Genomic DNA, 23,145 nt, shown 5'->3' on the forward strand with positions numbered 1-23,145 from the left:
AGATAAGTCTACTAACGTAAGTTTTACGACATATCACACACAAGGTAAAGCAGATTATAATAGATCTACTAACGTAAGGTTTACGACGTATCACACACAAGGTAAAGTAGTTTATAATAGATCTACTAACGTAAGGTTTATGACATATCACAAACAATATAGTGCAGTTCAATTACATCTACTAACGTAGGTTTTACAACATATCACGGATAATTAAATTTACACTTCTATAGGACTTCTATATGCCACACAGACTTTCTCATTCGATTTATACGCCACACAGGCCTTCGACATCAGTATAGACTTCACACAGAGTTTCTATACTGAGTATCACTACTTCAATTAATTCGCCACATAGGCCTTCGGCATCAGTATAGACTTCACACAGAGTTTCTATACTGAGCATCACCACTTCAATTTATTCGCCACACAGGCGTATGTCATCAATATAGACTTCACACAGAGTTTCTATACTGAGCATCACCACTTCAATTTATTCGCCACTCAGGCCTTCGACATCAGTATAGATTTCACACAGAGTTTCTATAATGAGCCTCACCACTTCATATTTTTCAATCAAACGCAAAATCTAACTAACCATTTCATGATTAATGGAATTAAACTGTCATATCTCCATATCCATATCAAACCTATTATTTTAAAATTTCACTGTAATCCCACTATATACATATATCCATAAACTAGTATTACGCCACATACTCACAATATCATACCATCACAATTTCAACAAACTCATATAAAATTATTTGTTATTTTATCTCATGCCACACGGTTATACGTTAAAATTTTCATTTAAGTAATCCGCAGGGGAAAAGTGTGTATTTCTAAAATCTGGTTCGATTGTTTTCCGAAAATTCTATTTAATTTTAAACATGCAATTTTTCCTAAATGGAGGCACATGAACCACCCTCCTGGTTATTCCCAAATATGTATAACACTCAAAAATGACCATTTCATACGCCCAAATCATACAAAAATTCAAATACGACATATTCGTATAATATACTCAAATTTAATCAGATCAAAATCTTTAAAAAGTTGACATAATGTATTTCCCTTACCTGATTCCTGGAGAAATACCTGTAGGGATCCTAAGGCAGTGCCTGCGGCGTTCGCACACATCCTTGTATTCATATATTTTAACTTAGTCTGCTAAATCCCGGAATAATTACTATCGCTCATACGCTCCCATTAACCGGTTAAATTCTAAAAACGCGGGTATGATTCACTTTCCATATTTAAAAACACCAATATGATCAAATCCTCGCAGTTTAATCTAATCCTAGGAATATTTCCAAAAATATAATATAATCAAATCCTGCAGTTTAATTTAATCCCAGGAATATTTCCAAAAATTCTAATATAGTTCAATCCTGCAGTTTAATTTAATCCCAGGAATATTTCCAAAAATCTAATATAATCAAATACTACAATTTAATAAATAAACCATAATTTTCATACCCATAAAATTACTCAGAAAACCATATACAATATTCCAATAATTATATATCATGATTTAACTGGTGAATTTCTAAAATAATTGACATAATTTGTACTTCTTACCTTAGCCTTGGAGTGGTGCCTAGGATCCCTAGATCAAAAATCTGCTCCGATTAAAATGACGAGAATCGAAGTTAGAAAATTTGGCTGAAAATTTAAGAGAAATTGAGGAGAGAGAGAGAATTTACCTTATCCCAGTAGTGGTGCCTACGACGCCCTAATCAAAAATCCATTTCGGTTAAAATGTTGGTGGTCGAGAATGGAACTTAGGGGTATTTTTCGTTTTTCGATCGGCGCACGTTTGGCTGAGGAAATCGAGGAGAGAGAGAGAGAAGGCGAGGAGAGAGAGAGATGAGAGAGAGTCTCTGGGAAAGAAATCTTTCAATTGAAAGATTGGATTGAATCTTCCTAAGCAAGATTCAATATATATATATACATATATATATATAAAATGTTATAACATTACTTTATTATATTATATAAATGTTATATATATATATACACATACATATATATACATATACTTTTATCCTTATATATATATATCTTATTATATTATTTATTTAATTAATTCAGTTTAATAATAATTAATTAATTAATTATCAATAATAATTAATAATTATAATAATAATAATAATAATAATTATTTTTTTGAGGTCGTTACAGACTGACCATTCTAATGGAGATCAGTCAACTAGCACCCCTTTCGGCACCCATTCTAGAAACGGTTACTGCGGAGTATGTGTGTGTGTGCGCCTTAAACAAAAAGAGGAGAGAAGAATAAAGGGTTCCCTTTTCGATCATTTGATGAAATATCATTGTCTAAGAGTCCTAAACAGTAGGATTAGAGACCTTGATATGCTCTTGCTTGAAAGAGGGTTAGCCTTAGGAAACCTTAAAGCTTGAAAAAAAAAAATAGAGAAAATGGAATTGGACAAAAAAGCTTTGATTGATTGCAGTCGATGTATCGAAAAATGATCAAATTTCAGCAACTGAATTATTTGAAAATGGAAAATGGGGAAATTTGCTTTGCCATCAAATTTAAGATGAGATTGGATTTGACTGAAGAAAATGATCGAATTCTAAAAATGATTGTTTGGAAAAATGGATGTGATAGGGATTGATTTGAAACTAGGAATTGAAATCAAGGCTTGATTTCAATGCCAACCACTATCAATCCCGGATTTCAAATCAAATCAAGCCTTTTTATTTGGTTGCTAATCAAATTCTATCACATCCATTTTTCTAAAAAATCATTTTTAGAATTCAATCACTTTCTTTAGCCGAATCCAATCTCATCTTGAATTTGATGGCAAACCAAATTTCCCCATTTTCCATTTTTCAAATATTTCACTTGTTGAAATCCGATCATTTTTTAATACATTGATTGCAATCAATCAAAGATTTTTTGTCCTATTCCATTTTCTCCATTAATTTTTTTTTTTTTTTTTTCAAATTTTAAGGTTTCTTGAGGCCAATCTTTTTCAAACTAGAGCATATCAGGGTTTCTAATCCTATTTTTTTGAACTCTTCGACAATGATATTTCATTGGATGATTGCAAAAGGGAACTCTTTCTTCTTCTCTCTTCTTTTTGTTTAAGGCATACGCACACGCATACGCAACGTTAACCGTTCTAAAATGGATGTTGATAAAGGTGTTGGTTGATTGATCTCTTTTAGAATGGTGCGTCAACCGCCTAGTGTATGCACAAATATACTCCCGAACACTCATCTCTGTTTTGTAGATCTCTTAGGGTTTTTCCTTTAAAAAAAATAAAGGTGGCGACTATGCTTTATCAATCATTTGTGTCTTGGGGATAGAGTTTTGTTTTCCTCTTGTTTCTTGTTTGGGTATCGCCATGCAACTCCCATCATCAGCTCCCCAGATGGAATCTGGTATCGACAATATGAAGGTTAAAAAATGATGAAAATATATTTATAATTTCTTTTTTCTTTTCCCAAAATTTTAGAAATTTAGGGGTATTTATTGTTTTAATTTATTTTTAATTTTTACATGAAAAATTATTTTAATGCTATCTATTAAAAATTTGTCTACACAATGATTTCATCTACAAAAGTGAATTATAGAAATTAAAGCACCGTAGCATTTTTATTTCCACATAGGCAAAAACTAGGGTGAAGAACTGAAAATCTACAACAGTAAGTGAAAACTAGCAATAACATAAATGTATTGTCATCATCTATTTTCTAACTGTACTGCAACAAAAATAGAAAATAAGAGATATAATTGATATGAAAGAGGCCCTAAAATTTTAAGTATGTTGGTTCTTTTACATGGTACTACAACCTCTTGGACTAAAAGGTTTAGAGTTCAATCCTCACCATCCTTCTTTTAATTAAAATTATGAATTTCAGCTGAAGGTATAGTAGGCCTGTGCTCTCTTTTACCTTCACTCCCGAGGGGATTTCAAATGTAGGGGCATGTTAAAGGTAACAGGAACCATTCCTGGGCCTCCCCTAGCAGTTTAAGCTTTTACCTGAATTTATTTTTTGACAAACAGATCTACTTCCTTTTCCTTTTGTTTTTTTTAAATGCTAATATAAAGCATTTTATCAAAACATTCCTGTTTTCAACGGCGAATTATTTTTTGACATTTTAAATGTTGACAAATGGGAAGTTGTACATGCTTGATCAATTACCCTTTTTTACACATCGTTCTCCTTTTTCTAAATTGATAAAAAATTTAATAATCCAATCAACTATAAAAGATTTAAGTTATTTGTGCACGCACTTTGTTAATAAATTATTCCATTTGACTATTGTTTTCTGGGCACTATGGAGACTCATAATGTCTAACTAAGAAACATCAATTCTCTGGACAGGTTGGAGTGGCTGCTTTTGACTTGAGGTCAGCCTCACTGCATCTTTCTCAATATATTGAAACCAGCAGTTCATACCAGAATACAAAGACTTTGCTGCATTTCTATGATCCGATAGTGATCATTGTTTCTCCAAATAAGCTTGCACCAGATGGTATGGTTGGAGTTTCAGAGTTGGTTGATAGATTCTACTCTTCAACCAAGAAGGTGATATCTATTATCTGTATGCACACATTTATATCTGTGTAGGTGCAATATTCAGACCTTCAAAATGTTCAGACTATAGGAACTTCAGCTTCCCGTAGATACTTTGTTTTTTGTTTTTGTTTGTTTTTTTTGTTTAACACTCTTGTATGTTCCCTTTGTTCTTAATAAGACTCTTACCTTTTACAAAAAAAAATATTTGGACATCCACTAAACCAACAGTATGCTCTGATTTGGCAGGTTGTGATGGCCCGCGGTTGCTTTGATGACACCAAGGTTGTATAATGCTTTCTGTTTTCCTGCTTTCTTTCTCTTTATCTCGCTTTTTCTTGCTTGAAGATTTTGGATGCTGATCCTGTACATTCTGTTGCTAAAACTGATGTTACAGGGAGCTGTGATGGTTAAAAATTTAGCTGCCAAGGAGCCTTCAGCACTTGGTTTGGATACTTATTCTAAGCAGTATTATCTCTGCTTGGCAGCTGCTGCAGCTACCATCAAATGGTACTTAAAAGTTTGAACTTTCTAAAGACTAGACACAAGTGAAGTTTTTAGTCTGGAATTCAATCCATTCTAGGAAAAATAATTATTTTCTTTTGAAAGGTAATAGTAAAAATATATTACTTGGTTATTACTTGTGCCTGGGTTGCTAGAAAGGATGACATCCTTTTGTTCAAGTTTCTACAAATTTGGAAGTTAAGACAGTTGTTCTTGACATCAAGTTACTATCTCTATGGGTTTTCACTCTTTCACCATGAGAATCAATGAAATTTGAGAATTTCTGAATTCTGTTTGCATGATGCGCATTATTTGAATTTATTTTAAATGTATGTGTCTTGAAACCTTTTGGTCCAGTGATCTTCTTGAAGTGTGGCTGATTTTGTTATGATTTGGATGTTTCTTATGTTGGAAAATTGATCTTCTGCTGATAAATAAAGTTAAATTTTATTTTAAAATTTGAAAAATCTTAGCTGAAGTTTTTTTAGCTGAAGTTTATGAGTCTTTTATGATCACAGAGCACACTTGAAGCACTTCTCCATTTTACCCAACCTACTTTAACTCTATGCATTACATTATCTTCAATTTTTCCTTCAGTTTGCGTAATAGATCCAAGGTATCAAAATCTAAGATTTATAGGACCGCTATAAGACCAGCTATGCTATATGAATCGAAATGTTGGGCAAAGAAGAAACATAATATCCAAAAAATAAAAGTTGCTGAGATGAGAATGCTTAGATGGATGAGTGGCATTGAAAGATAAATTAAGGAATGAACATATTCGCGGTAGGTTAGGTGTAGCTCCTATAGAAGATAAGATAAGGGAGGGATGACTTAGATGGTATGGATACTTGCAACGTAGGCCACATAGTACACCGGTGAGTAAGAGTGAGTTAGTTACTGTGGGGGGCAGTATAAGGGGTAGGGGTAGACCTAAAATAACTTGGGAGGAGATAGTGAGTAAGGATTCAATATCCCTAAATCTATCAAAAGAAATGGTTCATGATCGCATAAATTGGCGGAAAAGGATTCATATAGCCAACCCCACCTAGTGGGACTTAAGGCTTGGTTTTGTTGTTGTACTTTTTGTCTCTTGGAGACACAAATAGGAAATACCCATCTCTTGATTGTTTTGGAATTTAGGTTTGCTTTGTGTCTGGGATATTCCTATTTTGAGCCAATTATTCAGCTAAGAGCATTGCTTTTCCAACTTTGCAATTCTTCAATGGTATTGTTATGCTACATTTATTTTCTTTTTGGCTTTGGTAGCTAGCCCCTTGTTCATTTTGTCCATTTTGATTATTATCATTATTTTGTGTTGTTTCCTTTTTGCTTTTGTATCCCTTTATCATAATATTGTTATCCATAAAAATTTATTTTGAAAATGAAGGTGGATACCAAATCCCAATGTTCCTCCTCAAACTCCTTCGAAATGAGAAATTATTTGGTAGGCCGAGTCTACTATGTCATCCATAGACTAACCCAATAAAGTGGTGACAACTCATACGCTAGGCCACATATGTAAACCATAATGAACTTTCTTTCCAAAATGAGTCAAAAAAATAAAATAAAAAATCCATGGTTAAAAATTACAAAAAAAAAAAAAAAACCCATAGTTAATTTTCTTTGTAACTAATAAAGACCAGTGCAATGCAGATGAATTTTAAATTGATATTTTTTCTATTGTTCATTTTTATCCATTCAATTGATTAAAAAATAAAATATGTTATCATTTAATGATTATTTTTATTGAACGTATGATTATTTTTAGAATGAGCTATACTTCTTTCATATGGAAAGTACATCATTATTATTTATCTATATTTTATGGTTAGGCCAAAGAAAATTTTAGAATATATTTTAAATATTCATACGACCGAATAGTTTTATGAATATTTAAAAAATAAATAAATCTATTAATCTATCTTGAAAAATTAACTTAGAAATTTTATAACATTTTTATCAAAATAAAAGTTAACTTTTACAATGCACAACGAATGAATCTATTAAAAGCACTAACTAAATTGGTACCTCAAACTCATTTCTTTTGCTGATATTTTTTTTTACGTGATTGGAATCCCCCGTCGGCTATGAACCAGTACGCACTTAGGATAGCACTTTGGGAGAGTGAGTTCCGGGTGGCATAAAAAAAAACTTATCAAAATCGCCACCATAGGAGACATGCAGGGAATGCCCGGCAGAGAGTAAAGAGAGGTTTATAAGCACCTGAACTTAGTAGCAAAGCAAATTTCATGTCCCACTGAAGAAAAGAAAGAAGTATACTGCAATGCATCTCTCTTTGGTTAAGCTCTTGACAGTGCCTAAGTTGACTTTCTTTAGAAGCTGCATCAAGGACTTTTTCAAAGATCTGGAGCCACGCACTGACGTAAATAATTATATTAACTATGGGTTTCTTTTGTAATTTTTATGGCAAGGGAAGTTAATCATGGATTTTTTTATTTGTTTGGAAAGAGTTAATCATGGTTTACTTATGTTGTGTAGTGTATGAGTTGTCATCGCATTATTGGGTTAGTCTATGGATGACATGATAATTTCACCTTGTGAACCTTCAAAGAAATATAAGCTTAGATTTTTTACTTTATTTTCCTTTCTTTATTTGTTTAAAAAATGTAACAACTGCCAGAGGTGATTATGCTACATTTATATTCTTTTGGATCTGGTTTTAGCTAGCCCCTTGTTTTTCTGTCCATTTTGATTATTACTATTATTTTGTACTGTTTCCTTTTTGGTTTTGCACCCCTTATCATAACATTGTTCTCCATAAGAATTTGTTCTGAAAATGAAGGTGGATACCAAAGACCAATGTTCCTCCTCAAGGTCTTTGTTTTTATTTCTTTATTCGTTGCTACATTTATTTTCTTTTGGCTCTGGTTTTAGCACCTTCTTGTTCATTTTGTCCATTTTGATTATTATCATTATCTTGTGCTGTTTCCTTTTTGGTTTTCTATCCCTTTACCATAATATTGTTCTCCATAAAAACTTATTCTGAAAATGAAGGTGGATAGCAAAGACCAATGTTCCTCAAACTCCTTGGAAACCTTCAACAAAATAGAAGCTTAGATTTTTTGATTCATTTTTCTTTCTTCATTTGTTTAAAAAAAATGTCGTAACTGCCAGAGGTACTGCCTGAGGTGATTCACAATTAATGGAAATTAATATATATATATATGCTGCTGCCTGCTGCAGCCGCACTAGCATGTTGGACTGCCAGATATTGGCAGTGTATGGCCTAAAAAACTGTTGGCTGGGCTACTATGCCTCAAGTTATTCTTCAGAAAGTTCATATCTTCCTCGTGGATATAATCCAAGTGAGGAAGTCTTTGTCTGTCCCTGGATCAGAACCCCATCTTTGTGCAAAATGCATGCCAGTTCTTTCTCTCCCATGCTCCACAACAATTGAGAAGCACCACTGTATTGATTAAAATACATTCTCTCTCTCTTTTTTTGTTTTGTTATTTTTTTCCTTTTGAGTTTTGTGGGGGCGAGGGTCAGGGTCTTTTTTGCATGTAGAATCGGGCATGGTTGCTAGCCATATAATGTATAGGGGCTTGAGGCTCATAAAAAAATTTGAGTGATACTTCAATATCTCTTTGGAGCTGTAAAAAACTGTATGCATCTAGATCCAAACTTCTTTCCTTTGAGGAGGTATTGCAGTGATAGTATCTTCTTGAGAATGGCTCCAACAAGCAGAGAAAATGCAAATTCTATGCTGTCTTGAATCCTCTAAAAAAAATTAGAAGGGAATAAAGAAGTTTCTGATCTTTTATGCAGCATAAAAGAATAGGGAAGAACATACTTGCTTCTTTTTGTCTGAGATCTATTCTAGTGTCTATCCTGCATTCTCAGGATACAGATTATATGGCATCATGACAAGCAAAATGCTTGCACCTCTGCTTAGAATTTTGCTTCAAAGCATCTAATTAAGGATGTCATCGTAAATAAGATTCTAGTGTTTTCCCTTACATGTTATATAGACAAATTATACTTCTAAGATTAAATTGTGTACTCCTTGATGCATGGAGTCTTTTTCCTTTTGAAAGAGGCTCTCTATGATAATATTTAGTCATGTGATGTTTGCTTGTCAATGCCCCTATATGCATTTGTTAACTGTTACATTACTGTCTAATTTTGTCGTTCTAAACTCTTGTATGCAGGATAGAAGCAGAGAAAGGGGTCATTATTACGAACCATTCATTGCTAGTAAGTAAACAAGTTCCACCTCCACAAAAGCGAAAGGAGAGCAAAAAAATAAAAAAACAATTTCAGTGGTTGCTTCATTGCTCTGATTTCTGTCTCTAGAAAGGGATATGAGACTGTTTGAAACTGTGGATTCAATGTCTTAGGCAAGGAAAGACATACTTCTGTTCATATTCCCCAATGTAGTTTTTTGATTTTGTTCATTACAAATCATTATTATTGGTCTGTTAACATTGATTTGCAATATACAATTATATGCTTTTATAATTTTCAATTGTTAAGATTTGAATCCTGGATCTAGATCCAACCTGATCTCCTCCCCACCCTTTGTCTGACTTTACTCAGGGCCCAAATTCAATCTTCTATTACTAACAAATTCGCTGTCCACATGATAGATAAGGGTGATGTATTAGAAGTTATATTTACAATCTCCAACAATTTCTTTTCTCATGCAGAGTTAACTTTTACAGGTCACTTTTAATGGGTCTTTTGACCACATGAATATTGATGCTACCAGGTGCCATTCCTTGAGACCTTGTAGAACCATTCTGTTTGGACATAATCTTTTACCGCTGTATAATTTTCTAAAGAAAATACAATTTGATGGCAGTGTTCAAAACTTGGAAATTATTGAGCCACTGCACTCTGCCCTTTTGGGCACAACCAACAAAAAAAGAAGTCTGTTTCACTTGTTCAAGTCAACAAAGACTATTGGAGGGTATTTTCTTAATCACATTATTTAGGTTATGCAACACATGCTAGATATCATGGCAGAAATCTCTTAATATATATTTCTAATAATTTCAGTCTTCAGTTACTTTCCTGGGCTGTTAATATCGCACTGTACATACATATGAATCAGTGAATGTATGTGAACACATATATGCACATGAGTGCAGACACACATATCTATGTATGTATCTATGCATGTAGTTGTTGATGCATGCATTACAAATACATCTTGAGTGAGGATTTTTGTATTAAAGAGAAAGAAGGATATCTGATCAATGCTTGAAACTTAAGGCTTACTCTGAAACATTTCCTTGGAGTAGTAGGTGCATTTCAATACAGGTTGCATTTGAAGAAAATAAAAGGACAATACAATATTAAATATTTTTTTTGTGACTTTCAGGAGATACTAGCAAGCCCAGATAAGAAACTATAACAATTTTCATCTTGATTAGTCTGCACTCTGCAGTGTAGAAAACAGACACCTAAACCCAGGGAGATATAGAGAAGTCTAGGTGGTGGTTGTTGTTGCATCATACTTCGCTAGAATTTGTGGCATTTTAAACTTTTGGAGTGTGTGCACAGGCATGGGAAGAGCATTCTATGTCTTAGCATTGGTTGTTTTCAATTCCTTCCATGCCAAGTAAATGAAGTATGGACAAGGGATGGTGCCACTCCAATGAAACTCTCATTTTGATACCTTTTTAAAGCCAATTTCTTTAAACTGCCTTTAAGGAAGCATGTGAAAATCTAATTTTCTTTAATTTTTCCCATGAGAATATATCATTTTCTTTTGATCCATGCTAAAGATCCTTAAATATCCGGACTCCTACTGGTCGAAGGCGGGAAAAACAAAACTAGACTATTGAAGGCGACAAGAGTGATGCACAAATGTTCGATCCAGGACCTTTAACTGAGGTTGGAAGTGGGGGGGGGGGGGGGGGAGTCCTAATCTGTTTTTGCTTGAATACAATCAATCTTGCAATAGTTGAGTAAGATTTCCTAAAGTTGCTGCTAATTGGTTTTTTGATGGCTTGTTGATCTTTGGTCGGTTTGCAAGGGGTTTTGAGATTTCCTGAAGCATCCAAATGGATAGTGTGCAGTATTGGATGGTGATTTGTTTAACAAAGGCGGGAAAGTTTCTAGAGTTAGGGATGGGGTGGAGATTTTTGGTGTTTGCCCCTGATGACTCAAAAGGTGATGGGTGGTGAAGCTTTGGGGAGGAGTTTTGGCAGTTGGTTAGGGATCTCCATCCTGATGATGGTGTTACCACTGAAGTGAGTTAGCGAGTTCACCCATCTTAGAGTCAATTGGTGGCAATGGAGAAGAATGGCGAAGGTGAAAGATGTAACCGAAATGATCGGTAATTGGTCGGATCTGGAGCTTTCTTTGGAAAGAAAGAAGTGCTATTTTTCTTCACAGTTGGGCCACTCTATTGAACAGACCCACAATCTGAACGTTGCTGATAAGGCCGAGGAGGCAGATGCAAATAGCCCATGGAGCTGATCAGCTTTCACATAAGGGTCAAGGGGATTCTTTTCTGGTGTTTCAAGTAGTAGAGAGATCCAAATATCCAAGGCCTATGGGATAAATGTAAGGAGAAAATCTGTTCACCTGGGGGTGATGGATTAAGAGAGCTTTCAATTGAAGATGTAATGGGGGGAATTCTCAGGTAGAGCATGAGCTGCAATCAGATGGAGGCCAGCAATGAGGAAAGTTCTAGTAATGGATTGCACCCAGAGATGGTGGGTATTTATGGGGTAAGTAAGGATGTAAAAGAATGTCAAAGGCCATGGATATGAATGTGTATAAGTGTTGATCAGCGAGGAAGGAGGGTAAAGGTAAATAAAATTTGCTTATTAACAATTGTATGAACTCTAAACTTGCAGGGAGGACAATTTTTAACAATAGATGATGCTGTAAAGTTTATGTTGAGGAATCTTAGAATTGCTCTGACTTAGATAATGAAAAGTCATTTTTCAGAAGAAAAAAAATGGGGTGATATGTCAGAAGAGGACGGTATGATAGTGTTGTGAAAAGAACTATGAATTCGGGATTGCACAACGGAATATAAACGCAGCAAACAATGAAGAACCAAAATATAATTCACACACATGCAGTAAATCTGAAAGCGATGAGAATCCACACAAATATTTTTGTGGTTTGGCAAAGCCTACATCCATGGGAGCAATCGACAAAGGTTTCACTGTGAAATTTTCAAAGTACACAATACACTGGTATTACAATGATCTTCTATCTCACAATACACTCACACAAGTGTATGAAAATCTGGTTACTACTCTGACATGGGGAAAAGAAACCTTGAATTTGGAGGAGGTTATAAGCGCTTTGTTAGGTTTTCATTAGAGGAAGAAAGGTAGCGATGAGATTTCACGAGGTAAAGGGCTTGTGGTGAAGGGTAATCAGGAACGTGGGAGAAGCAAGTTTCGGAGCGGATCGAGTCATAATAAATCTCGGTTGCAGTTCAGGAAGAAAAAGGATATTCGGTGTTTTAAGTGCAGGAAAAAGGGGCACGTAAAACCATAGTGTCTGGAGAGGAAGAAAGGGAATGCGGAAAATCAATAGGGTTTGTCAAAATCGGCGAATGTAGTGGAAGAAGGAGACTCAGGGAGCAGTGATGGTGATATGCTTTCTGTTTTATCGGGTTCAGATCGCCTCACGAATTCTTGGATTCTAGATTCGGCATGCTCTTATCACATAACACCAAATAAAGATTGGTTCAGCACTTACATGTTAGTAAATTTTGGTTCTGTTCTGATGGGAAATGATGCTTCATGCATAATTGTTGAATAGGAAATATTAGAATTAAGATGTTTGATGGTGTTGTGAGAACATTATGTGATGTTAGGCATGTACTGGATCTACGGAAGAATTTAATTTCATTGGACACTTTGTATTGTAACGAATTTAGTTACAAGTCTGAAAGTGGGGTAATGAAGGTGTGTAAAGGCATCTTAACGGTGATGAAGGGACATAAATTAGTGGAAAATATTTATGCACTGCTGGGTACCACAATTGTAGGTGGAGTTGCAGCTGCAGATTTTGAGTCAGATTATACTATTTTGTCGCATATGCAGTTAGGGCATATGGGTGAGCGTGGAATGATGAAACTTCATAAGAGAAAGCTTTTGAAGGGTGTCAAAACATGCAGGCTGAATTTCTGCAGGTATTGTGTTTTTGGGAAACATAATAGGGTGTAGTTTAAAATAGCCACACTCAAGTCGAGGGGATTCTTGACTACATTCATTCAGATGTTTAGGGACCGGTGAGGGTAGCATCATGGGGTGGAGATATGTACTTCATGAATTTTATCGATGATTACTCACAAAAGGTTTGGGTGTGCTTCATGCAGCACAAGTCAGAGACGTTTGCCAGGTTTAAATTGTGGAAAGTTGAGGTGGAAATCTAGACCAGGAGAAAGATTAAGTGCCTCAAGTCAGACAATGGAACTGAGTACACATATTCGAGCTTCAGAGAGTTGGGCAAGCAGCATGGCATGAGGAGACATTTTATAGTACACAAGACAACACAACAAAATGGTGTGGCGGAAAGGATGAACCGAACTCTAGCTCAAAGGGCTCGGTGTCTCAAGTTGAATACAGGGCTTGCTAAGAACTTCTTGGCTAAGACAGTGAGTATGACGTGTTTCTTGGTTAACCGACCACCAAGGACATCACTAGATGGGAAAGTTGCAGAGGAGGTGTGAATAGGTAATGCAGTAGAATACTCTGGTTTGAGAGTGTTTGGATGTCTAGCCTATGTGCACATTTCTAGTGAGGAGAGATCTAAGTTTGATGCAAAGTCTAGACGTTGCATTTTTCTGGGGTATTAGAAAGGTGTGAAAGGGTTCAAGCTGTGGGATCCAAAGGCAAACAAGGTGATGATCAATAGAGATGTGGTTTTCGATGAGAAAGCCATGTTGCAGCGTACTCAGGCAGAAGAAGAGAAACAGATGCCAGAAAACTACAGCAAAAATGAGCATGTGGTGCAGGTGGAGTTAGAGACTCAGGGCAGAGATGACATTGTTAAGAATGCAGGGAATCTAGGTTTGGAGACCAGCAGGATCATAGTATAGCTATACACAGATCCAGACGCATTATCAGTCCACCGCTGAGGTATAGATTTGATGATTTGGTGTCTTATACGCTTATTACCAGTAGCAAGGATTCGACTACTTTTTAAGAGGTAGTGCACAGCCAAGAGAAAAGTAGATGGATAAGTGCTATGGTGGAGGAGATGGAGTATTGCATAAGAACTAGACGGCAGGCAACAGAGTGATCCGTCAGTTGGGTTTTGTGGATGCAGACAATGCAGGGGACCTGGATGACAGGGGGTCTACAACAGGGTATGTGTTCACCCTTGTGGGAGGGCCTATTTGTTGGACGTCTGTGGTACAATCTCTGGTTGCACTATCAAAAACTGAGTCAATAGTATATGACAGTTGCCGAAGCTGCCAAGGAAGCATTGTGGCTTACAAGATTGGTCAAGGAGCTGGGTATTCAACAAGGTGGAGTTCATCTGCGTTGTGATAGTCAGAATACCATTTATTTGGTGAAGAACCAAGTGGTATCAAGCAAGAACCAAGCACATAGATTTGAGGTTTCACAAGATTCGGGAATTGGTTTCTTTTGGTGAACTTGTGCTTGAGAAAGTTCACACTTCTGAGAATGCAGCAGATATCTTGACAAAGCCTGTTAACAGATAAGTTCAAGCATTGCTTGGACTTGCTTAATTTCTCTAGTTGCTAGACAAGAGGCGGTCCCAACCTATTGTCCCAGGTGCAACAACGGGTTAAGTTTTTGGTTTTCTCCTAAGGGGTGTATATTCGCCAAGGTGGAGATTGTTGCAATAGTTGGCTTATATGTTGAGTGGAACACATGTATGAAGAAAACATTGTAGAAAAACAGAGAAGCTGGCTTGTAGGAAGAAACTGGAGACGGTTTGCCTTAAACCATCGACGGTTTTATTCAAGTGTAGAAGAAACAGTTGACGGATTTGTAGTGTTATATTGACTGTTTGGTCTCGGCATTAAACCATTGACGGTATGTCTGAAACCGTTGATGGTTTTGCTTGGTTACTCAATGTTGGTTTTCGAATTTTGAATTGGGAAGTTGAATATGTTGGGTTTCCCGCCGGGGGGGGGGGGGGGGGACCTTCAGGAGGGTTATATATACATGTTATATGTTGTAATCCATATGTATTTTGGCACAAGATAGTGAAAAATCACTGCCGTTTTCTCCCATGGATGTAGGCATTGCCGAACCACGTAATTCTTCATGTCATTGTTTTATTGCTTTCATATAATCTGTGATTTTGTTTTCTAGATATTTCATCGCTGGTTGCTGCATTGTAAGACCAATCAGTTCTGCTGCGCATTAATTTGCACAACAATGAGGATGGTTGAGTGGGCTCAAAAGATAAGATTAGTATTTCTTTTCTATATATCTATTTGTTTGTATACGTGCCTGTGTCAAAATTTCTGCCCATATTGGGTAAACTGGAAAAACCACTTTTCCCCTCAACCTTTCTTGTTACTCTCTAAATGGTGCTGCTTTTCTAAATTTTACCTTAAAATTAATTTTATGAATGATTATGCTAAAATTTGAGAGGAAAACATGATCTGGGTGGTGACAAATAGCACTTTCCATTTGCATTAATATAAACAAGTTCTAAAAGTGTTTGATATGGTCTACTTTCATTTCCATTTTGTGGATTTGATTTGATTTGTTCCTTTGTTTACTTTCTGTTTGCTCTTTGTGTTTGGATACGATCCTTGCTGCATAGTGGTACAAGAGCTAGAGCAACAAAAATCATCAAGCAAATTTTTTAGATTTTATAGATGCTGATTTTGTTGGCACATCCAAAAATGTGAGATATAACTCACAACCATGGTAATGAGAAATGTCACTGCTTTTATTTAAAGAACGGCTAAGACCATAACATAGGGATTGGATCAAACTTCATATACCAAACTATTCAATGGCATAAAGGTTCAAGAAATGGTGCTTTTAAACCCTAGTAAGTTTTGTTTTAGAAGCTCTCTTCTTTTGTTCCATAACCATTCATGCCATTTTTCTTATCAAACATATCTATTTTGGATGTCAGAAGCTTTGATGAATAGTCTTATTTGATGTATCACATGGCATATGTATTCCTCCACTAAATGACAATTAAAAATTTGTTCAGGTGTTGGCTGTCCTCAATAAATTTCTTTCATTTTTTTTTTTACAGGAGTAGACTTCTGCGAGCCAATCTTTTGCAACCTTTAAAAGACCTTGAAACTATTAATGCTCGTCTAGATTGTCTGGTCAGCTTCAAATATGAGTTTCGTTTTGTTAATTTTGACCCATTCAACACAGATATTTCCCTATTCAATATGCAATTATATATTCTTAAATCGTTATTAATTCTACAGTTCTATTGTTATTTCCTTTGGTTGGATGCATATGTTCTAACATCTTCCGAGATATACTAATTATAAACTTACATTTTTTATTGATTAGCTAAGTTGATTGATTACATGGTCTTAAATAGCGACTACAACCATTACGTAATGCTAATGGTTTTTTGGGTTCTTGATACCGTTACACACCGAGAAACCAGTGGGAAGAAAAATCACGTCCGTAGCAGCCATGACTATTACGTAAAGGCTGCTACGGCCATTATAGAACCACTATAGGACTGTTATGGCAACAACAACAACAACAACAACAACAACAACAACAACAAAACCAAGCCTTAGTCCCACTAAGTGGGGTTGGCTATATGAATCCTTTTCTGCCTATTTATGCGATCATGGACCATTTAGTTTGATAGATTTAAGGATATTAAATCCTTACTCACTATCTCCTCTCAAGTTATTTTAGGTCTACCCCTACCCCTTTTACTGCTGCCCACAGTAACTAAGTCACTCTTCCTCACAGGTGCACTATTTGGCTTACGTTGCAAGTGTCCATATATTATTTTACTTCTCACTTTTATTTTTTCGCCCTTTTAATAAATCATTCTTGATATACTATGTGGAGAGAGGGGGAATAGATTATAATGAGGATGACAGTGATACAAAATCTATTTTTTTAAATGCTCACAAGAGGTGCATTAATTAACAATTTGATTTTACTAATTTGTTAAAAAAATATTTTATTTTGACAATACTAATTTGTATATTCACATATCTTATGTGTCTAATAGGTTGATACAATGTATGATGTATTTTTTTTTATTAATTAATTTATCTCATTTAATAAAATAATGAGAAAGTATAAATGCACACACACAAACATGTAATTTTTCTGTCAATGGTGGTGTAAAACAAATGTAAATTTCTTGCCTTTACTAAACAACTTAGTTGAACTATAGGATCCAAAATACGCTAAAACCTCTATGAAGCATTAAAAGTTTAAACATGCAAATATACTAATATGCATAAGGTTGTGCGTGCTTGAAAAAAATTCATGGCCATTACATCCACTTCCCATTGTGTAACATCTGCTACCCCCGCTTCCCGCTACGCTCATTACTTTTATGTTAAAACTTCCGTCTACAGCAGAAAAGCAAGGTTAAGACAAGATGGTTCTATTATTATTATTATTTTGGCAAAACTTGAAGATTCTATTAAGTGTTAGTGAATCCATTAATGTCAGTATATTACTGGATTTGGGTTTGAAGTTGCCTCCCCTAGAGATTCATGGCAACACTCTAGAGTTCAATGTGGTTTATACATTAGCATTTATCAGAATGTGCTTGTACTTGAATTTAACTATGTATGTTTGGGGTCATAAGCTGCCTGCCCTATAAGATGATACTTTGGAGTTCAAGGTGGATAATACATTAGCATTTTGTGAGAGAATCTGCTTATGCTCAAAGTGGATTATGCATGTTTACAGACATATGCCTTCCAACTTATGTCTGTCTTTAAAGTTGGTGCATATTTGGATATGTGCAACTTCTCTTTAGCAGTCATTCCTGCTGCTTTTTCCAACTTGTAACCTATTTTCTGAGTTTCATTTTCTTTGAAGTTTTTCCAATTTTCATCTTTAGGCGAGTTAGGTAATACATGACATAGTTAGAGTTGCAGCCTGTTGGTCACTCGATGCAGGTGACTTGGAAGGAATTAGAGTGCTGAATGCTGGCCACTGGCTGCCAAGCCTGTAGGAAGTAGAGTCAATATTATATAAAGTGCTAAGAATCACCTTTATATTTTCTATTAATAAGTGTTCTTTGCTGTTCATATTATTCAGTTGTGATTCTGTTCAACATATATTATTCAGTGCTTTCCTGGGAAGTTTTCAACATTTTTAAGCATGGCTTTGTGAATCTCTTATATGTGGTATGTGGATATTTGGGATGTTGTGACTCTGAAAGTTGACATACTAGCATGTGATAGTGGGTAGTTTTGCGTTAAGTCATTCTTTGAACATGCCATCTAACATTTTGATCTATAGTAGGTTTGAATTTGTACGCAAACTTGGCGTAGTTCGCTAGTATTTGTGTAATTCAATAGCTTGTACACATGAAGGTATTATGCTATGCTGGTCCCAATGAGAGAACTCCTAGGAGGGTTGATCCACATACAGTTCTAACCTTTGGCATTTCGCATGAACTGGTCACTTTTTTAAGATTTGAGACTCTGCACTTTCACCTGACATCTGGAGGCCTTTTTACTAGTACACTGGATAAAATGGCCCCTAAATTTAACTGGTTGTACACAGGAGAATGACATGAGCTCTTGATGTTTAGCTAACTGTGTTAGGTCTTCCATTGTTTTTCGTTCAGGCTTCACCCACTTCAGTAGAGATGTCATGAAGGTGCAATTAGTATCAGTTTTTGTTATGTGATACAGCTCTTATAGTTCAATTGATAAATGAATCTGTGATATATCTCTTTAAATATATGATTCTAGGATGAACTGATGAGCAATGAACAGCTGTTCTTTGGGCTTTCTCAGGTTCTTTGCAAGTTTCCAAAAGAAACTGGTAAGACAAAAAGAAAGCCAGATTTTGAGTGGGCTTAGTTCTCTTTCTATTTGTTGGTCATATGTTTGGAAGGGAACTTGTTTATGCTTTCAGATAGGGTACTTTGTCACTTCTGCTTTAAGCCAAAGAAAGTGAAAAATGAGGTCATGGGAGTTGATCAAGCTAGAAAGAGTCAAATGTTGATATCAAGCATTATTCTTCTCAAAACTGCTTTAGATGCCTTACCTTTGCTCTCAAAGGTAAAAACATTTGTCTGCTTACCTTTACACCATATGACTTTTTCAATATGTGAACGCAATTAAAAATTTCAGGTGCTTAAGGATGCAAAAAGTTTTCTTCTTGCTAATGTGTACAAGTCTATATGTGAAAATGAAAAATATGCCTCCATTCGGAAAAGGTATTGCAACTTCCCTTATGCTGATAGATTACATGTATATCTGTTTCAGCTTTCAACAATAACAGCATTCTTTTGGACAAAACATTATCTATTACAGGACTGTCATGCATTCAGATAAATCCTTTAGAGTTATACAAATCGTAGTTTTGAAAACCGGACCGGATCAAGTGGTCCAACTCTGGCTGGTCCAAGTGTCCAACCCAGTAGGACCGGAACTGGTCAACTCACCAGGCTGGGTAGGGGCCTTAAACCAGATATTGAGTGAACAGGTGTCAACTCGGTCAGATGCGGGTGAGTTGACTGGGTTGACCTGGTTTTCATTAAAACTGAAAATGCTATGTTTTAGAAGGTGCCTAGGATAGAACCCGGGGCCTCAAGTGTGTGAAGTAAGGGCCTTACCATGGGAGCCACATTTGATTTGTTTGTGAAAGAGCCATGATATATATATTTTTTTTTTGACAAAAATTTGAAATATTTTACCTTGAGATCTTTTTTGAAGCTTGAAAAAATTAAGGAAAAAAGTAATTGCAAATATGAAAGAATCTAAAATTTTCATACTTGGTTATGAAGGAAACAACAAATGTAACAAATCAATTTAAAATAATTTAGATTTTGCACATTATTAACATTTATTTATTTATTTCATGAATCATACTAGAACAAATTTTTCTTTTTGATGGTATTTAATTTTGAAAATTAATAGGGGAGGAATTTCTTACTTATTTTCCTTCTTCAAAATAAAAATCTTGATCCAAACAAGATTATAATAATTATTAACATCAACATGATCATTAATGTCTCTTTGTAATACGCAAACAGATACATACACACATACATACATATATATCACTAGTTTGATCTACCGGTCCAACCAATTGAGCCAAACTGGTGGCTTCACCGGGTTGGTCTCTAGCTTGGGTTTTAAAACCATAATGTAGTAGGTATACCCTTATGCGCATTTGGCTCTTGTTATCCTAAATGCCCTTGGAATCACTTTCCTAGTTAAAGGATTACAAGTGCTCATGAATATTTTTATTTGTCCCGCTTGTTGGGATGCTTGGGAATATAATATTGTAGTGTTTGGTAAAACTTACGTAGTCTAATGTCATTTCAATAAAATTACCCAAATGCCCTTCACCTTGCAATGATAATAAGATTATGCAATATGCATATTCTTGTTATGTGCATATGCATATATAATAATAATTATAATCTTTAATAATAATCATTATCATTATTGGTTATTTAGTAGTGTGACCTATTTTAGTAACTAAAATAGCGGGGGATTGTGGTCTTTGTAACGTACTTGCCATATATTATAAATAGAGGGAGAGGCCTATAATTCACTTCCAATGTACACAACACCTTAACATGGTAAGAACATGATTTTGAGACCTAAATCCTAAGTGTCACAGCCTTAGTCAAACCAAGCCCTAAACTCTATGCATGTCTACCACTATATGAGGGCCGTCCACACCACCAAAGCCCTGAAACAACTCTAGTAGTCTCCATAAAATTCTGGATGCCACTGCCAATTTTGAGCCGTAAGAATTCCTTGAGAACCAACCACTTGGTTACTCACAGAATTAGCTTATTTATTACCCCTTGAAATTTCATCGCTAAAGGACCAGCCATGCGCCCCCATGTGCCGGTTGAGGGTTGACTGCTCCAATGCCACGTGCTAGTGCATGAGGCTTCATTAAGCCTTGTTTTTCTCTGATTTGTTTCCACTTGCTTGAATCCTTCTATAATCCATAATATCAAGTTATGGGTCATGTCTTTTGTTCAGGGCTCCAACCTATTTTGTTCATTCACTCGGTGCTCTTTGTTAATGGTTGTTTGATACCGTAAGAGTTGTACATCACTTCTTTAGGGTTGTGGTAGTGTCGTGCTAGGTTTTTTATGATGTTTCAGTTGTTCACCATGTTCATGGTTGTTCCAGTCATTGACCTTGTTCCTTATTGGTCTCGTTTGGGGGTACTGGGATGAAGACCATGAATCCAAAAGTATGTTCCCTTCATCACTGACACAGATAACAATCGAGAGTTAGATGGAAATAATTATATGCAATGGTCTAAGGCTGTCAAGATCTATTTGACATAGGCAAATCTGAATACTTCTGTTAATATGGGCGAGTGACGAGAAAAGGAAAGAAGTTTTTGCTTAGGAAGATGTATTGATTATCTCCCTATTGCAGAACTCGATGGAACCCCAAATTGCAAGGATTTGCATGCATCTACATGTATGCAAGGAGGTTTGGGCTTATATCAAACTCTTGTAGTCCAGTAACAATACTTGTGTGGATGGTCTCTCTTTGGAGTGCTTGTAGTTATAGCTGGAAGACAAGAGTGTCAGGCACTACTTAGTAGAGATGAAGTGCATCCACGAGGAACTCAAAATCGTGCTATCAATAAAATCAATGTTCGTAAGATGCATAAGCTAGGGGTGCAGATGACAATCCTTTGAGTCCAAGTGTGTTTGAAGCTTGAGTTTGAATTTCAAGTCCCAGTTTCTTAGTAGTGCAGAGCTGCCATCCTTTGAGGATGTTTATTCACTTGTCCTTTGTGCTTCCTCTAGCACCTATTCCTTAAGCCCTAGCCTTAGCTTTGGGAAGACTACTTTTATCACACAAAGTGGTTTTGGTTTTCAACCAAGAAGTTGCAGAAGTTCTTGGGGTGGTTTGATTGGTCGTGGAGGAATGGATAGAAGTAGTAAAGCCGCCCCCCCCCCCCACCCCATACCCAATGCAGCCACCAAAGATTCCACTTTTCCTAGTTGGCAAATAGCAAAGGTAATATATTTTTTCAGACGAAGAGTATTCAAAGTTCTTGCAGTTTAGGTATCCATCAAGCATCTCATCATAGTGCATCTCTTGCTCAAAAAGGTAATCCTAGAGCTTGCATGTCATCCAATATCTCTTCTACTATTCCTTGGGTGATTGATTTTGGCCCCACAAGCCATATAACATGTATAACCAACTTTTTTTTGGCCTCTAGTATTCTAAAAGCCTACCTGGTTACCCTTGCTCTTGGATCCACAACTACAGTGAAAGAGATAAGAACAGTAAATCCTACTCCCTTAATCTCTCTTTGGTACATTTTGTTCTTTCTTGATTTGTTGTTATTTAGGATTTGAAGATGGCCAAGACGATTGTCATAGGACGTGAGTCTAGTGAATTTTACTACTTTGAGTTGCTCTTTTCTCTAATTGCTTGTACTATTGTTGCTACACATTTTCAAATCCTTTGTCACCTTGGTCATCATTGTTGGATAAGTTAAAACTAGATCTTACTTTGTGTTCTGCCTAATCTTTAACGTGTGGGAAAGAACCATCTTGATCCCTTTGCTTCCCAAGTCCATAAATGGGCTTAGCCTTTTCATGTTAGTTCATTTCGATGTTTGGGCTCCTAGTCATGTCATGTCAAAGTTTGGGTTTCGATATTTGCCTTCTATTATGAAATAGGGACTTAGCTTGATGATGCTTCACCATGATAATGCTAAAGAGTATTTCAATACCCAACTCGCTATCCATATAACTAACTTTGGTATGATCCATCAGTCTTCTTTTGTTTCCACTGAACAACAAAATAGGGTCAAGAGGAAAAGTAGGTTTATTCTCAAAGTCACTCTTATCCTATTCCATCAAATGAATGCCCCCAAAGTCTTTTGGAGTGATTCGTGCTCATTACTTACTCCCTTATTAGTGAAAGGCCATCCTCTTATCCTTGGTGGAAAAACACCCTAT

At 35.8% G+C, this 23,145-nt stretch overlaps 1 protein-coding gene across 3 annotated transcripts in view; it reads left to right on the plus strand.

The window, feature by feature from the left end:
- LOC131164241 (DNA mismatch repair protein MSH4) overlaps positions 1-23,145 on the plus strand; it is a 57,736-nt gene that overhangs the window by 12,935 nt on the left and 21,656 nt on the right. For 2 of the 3 annotated variants that reach the window (XR_009139233.1, XM_058121279.1), the window contains exons 2-11: positions 4,366-4,569; positions 4,807-4,842; positions 4,955-5,067; positions 9,237-9,282; positions 9,750-9,796; positions 9,890-9,997; positions 16,261-16,336; positions 18,932-19,004; positions 19,098-19,243; positions 19,316-19,401. Coding sequence is in view for 2 of the 3 variants with exons in the window: in XM_058121279.1 (XP_057977262.1) it covers positions 4,366-4,569; positions 4,807-4,842; positions 4,955-5,067; positions 9,237-9,282; positions 9,750-9,796; positions 9,890-9,997; positions 16,261-16,336; positions 18,932-19,004; positions 19,098-19,243; positions 19,316-19,401 (935 nt within the window). In the remaining variant the exon portion in view is untranslated. The remainder of the gene's footprint in view (positions 1-4,365; positions 4,570-4,806; positions 4,843-4,954; positions 5,068-9,236; positions 9,283-9,749; positions 9,797-9,889; positions 9,998-16,260; positions 16,337-18,931; positions 19,005-19,097; positions 19,244-19,315; positions 19,402-23,145) is intronic. The other variant, XM_058121280.1, reaches the window with a different exon arrangement.

The sequence above is a fragment of the Malania oleifera genome, chromosome 9, assembly GCF_029873635.1.
Source record: "Malania oleifera isolate guangnan ecotype guangnan chromosome 9, ASM2987363v1, whole genome shotgun sequence".
In the NCBI taxonomy this organism is placed as follows: Eukaryota; Viridiplantae; Streptophyta; class Magnoliopsida; order Santalales; family Ximeniaceae; genus Malania; species Malania oleifera.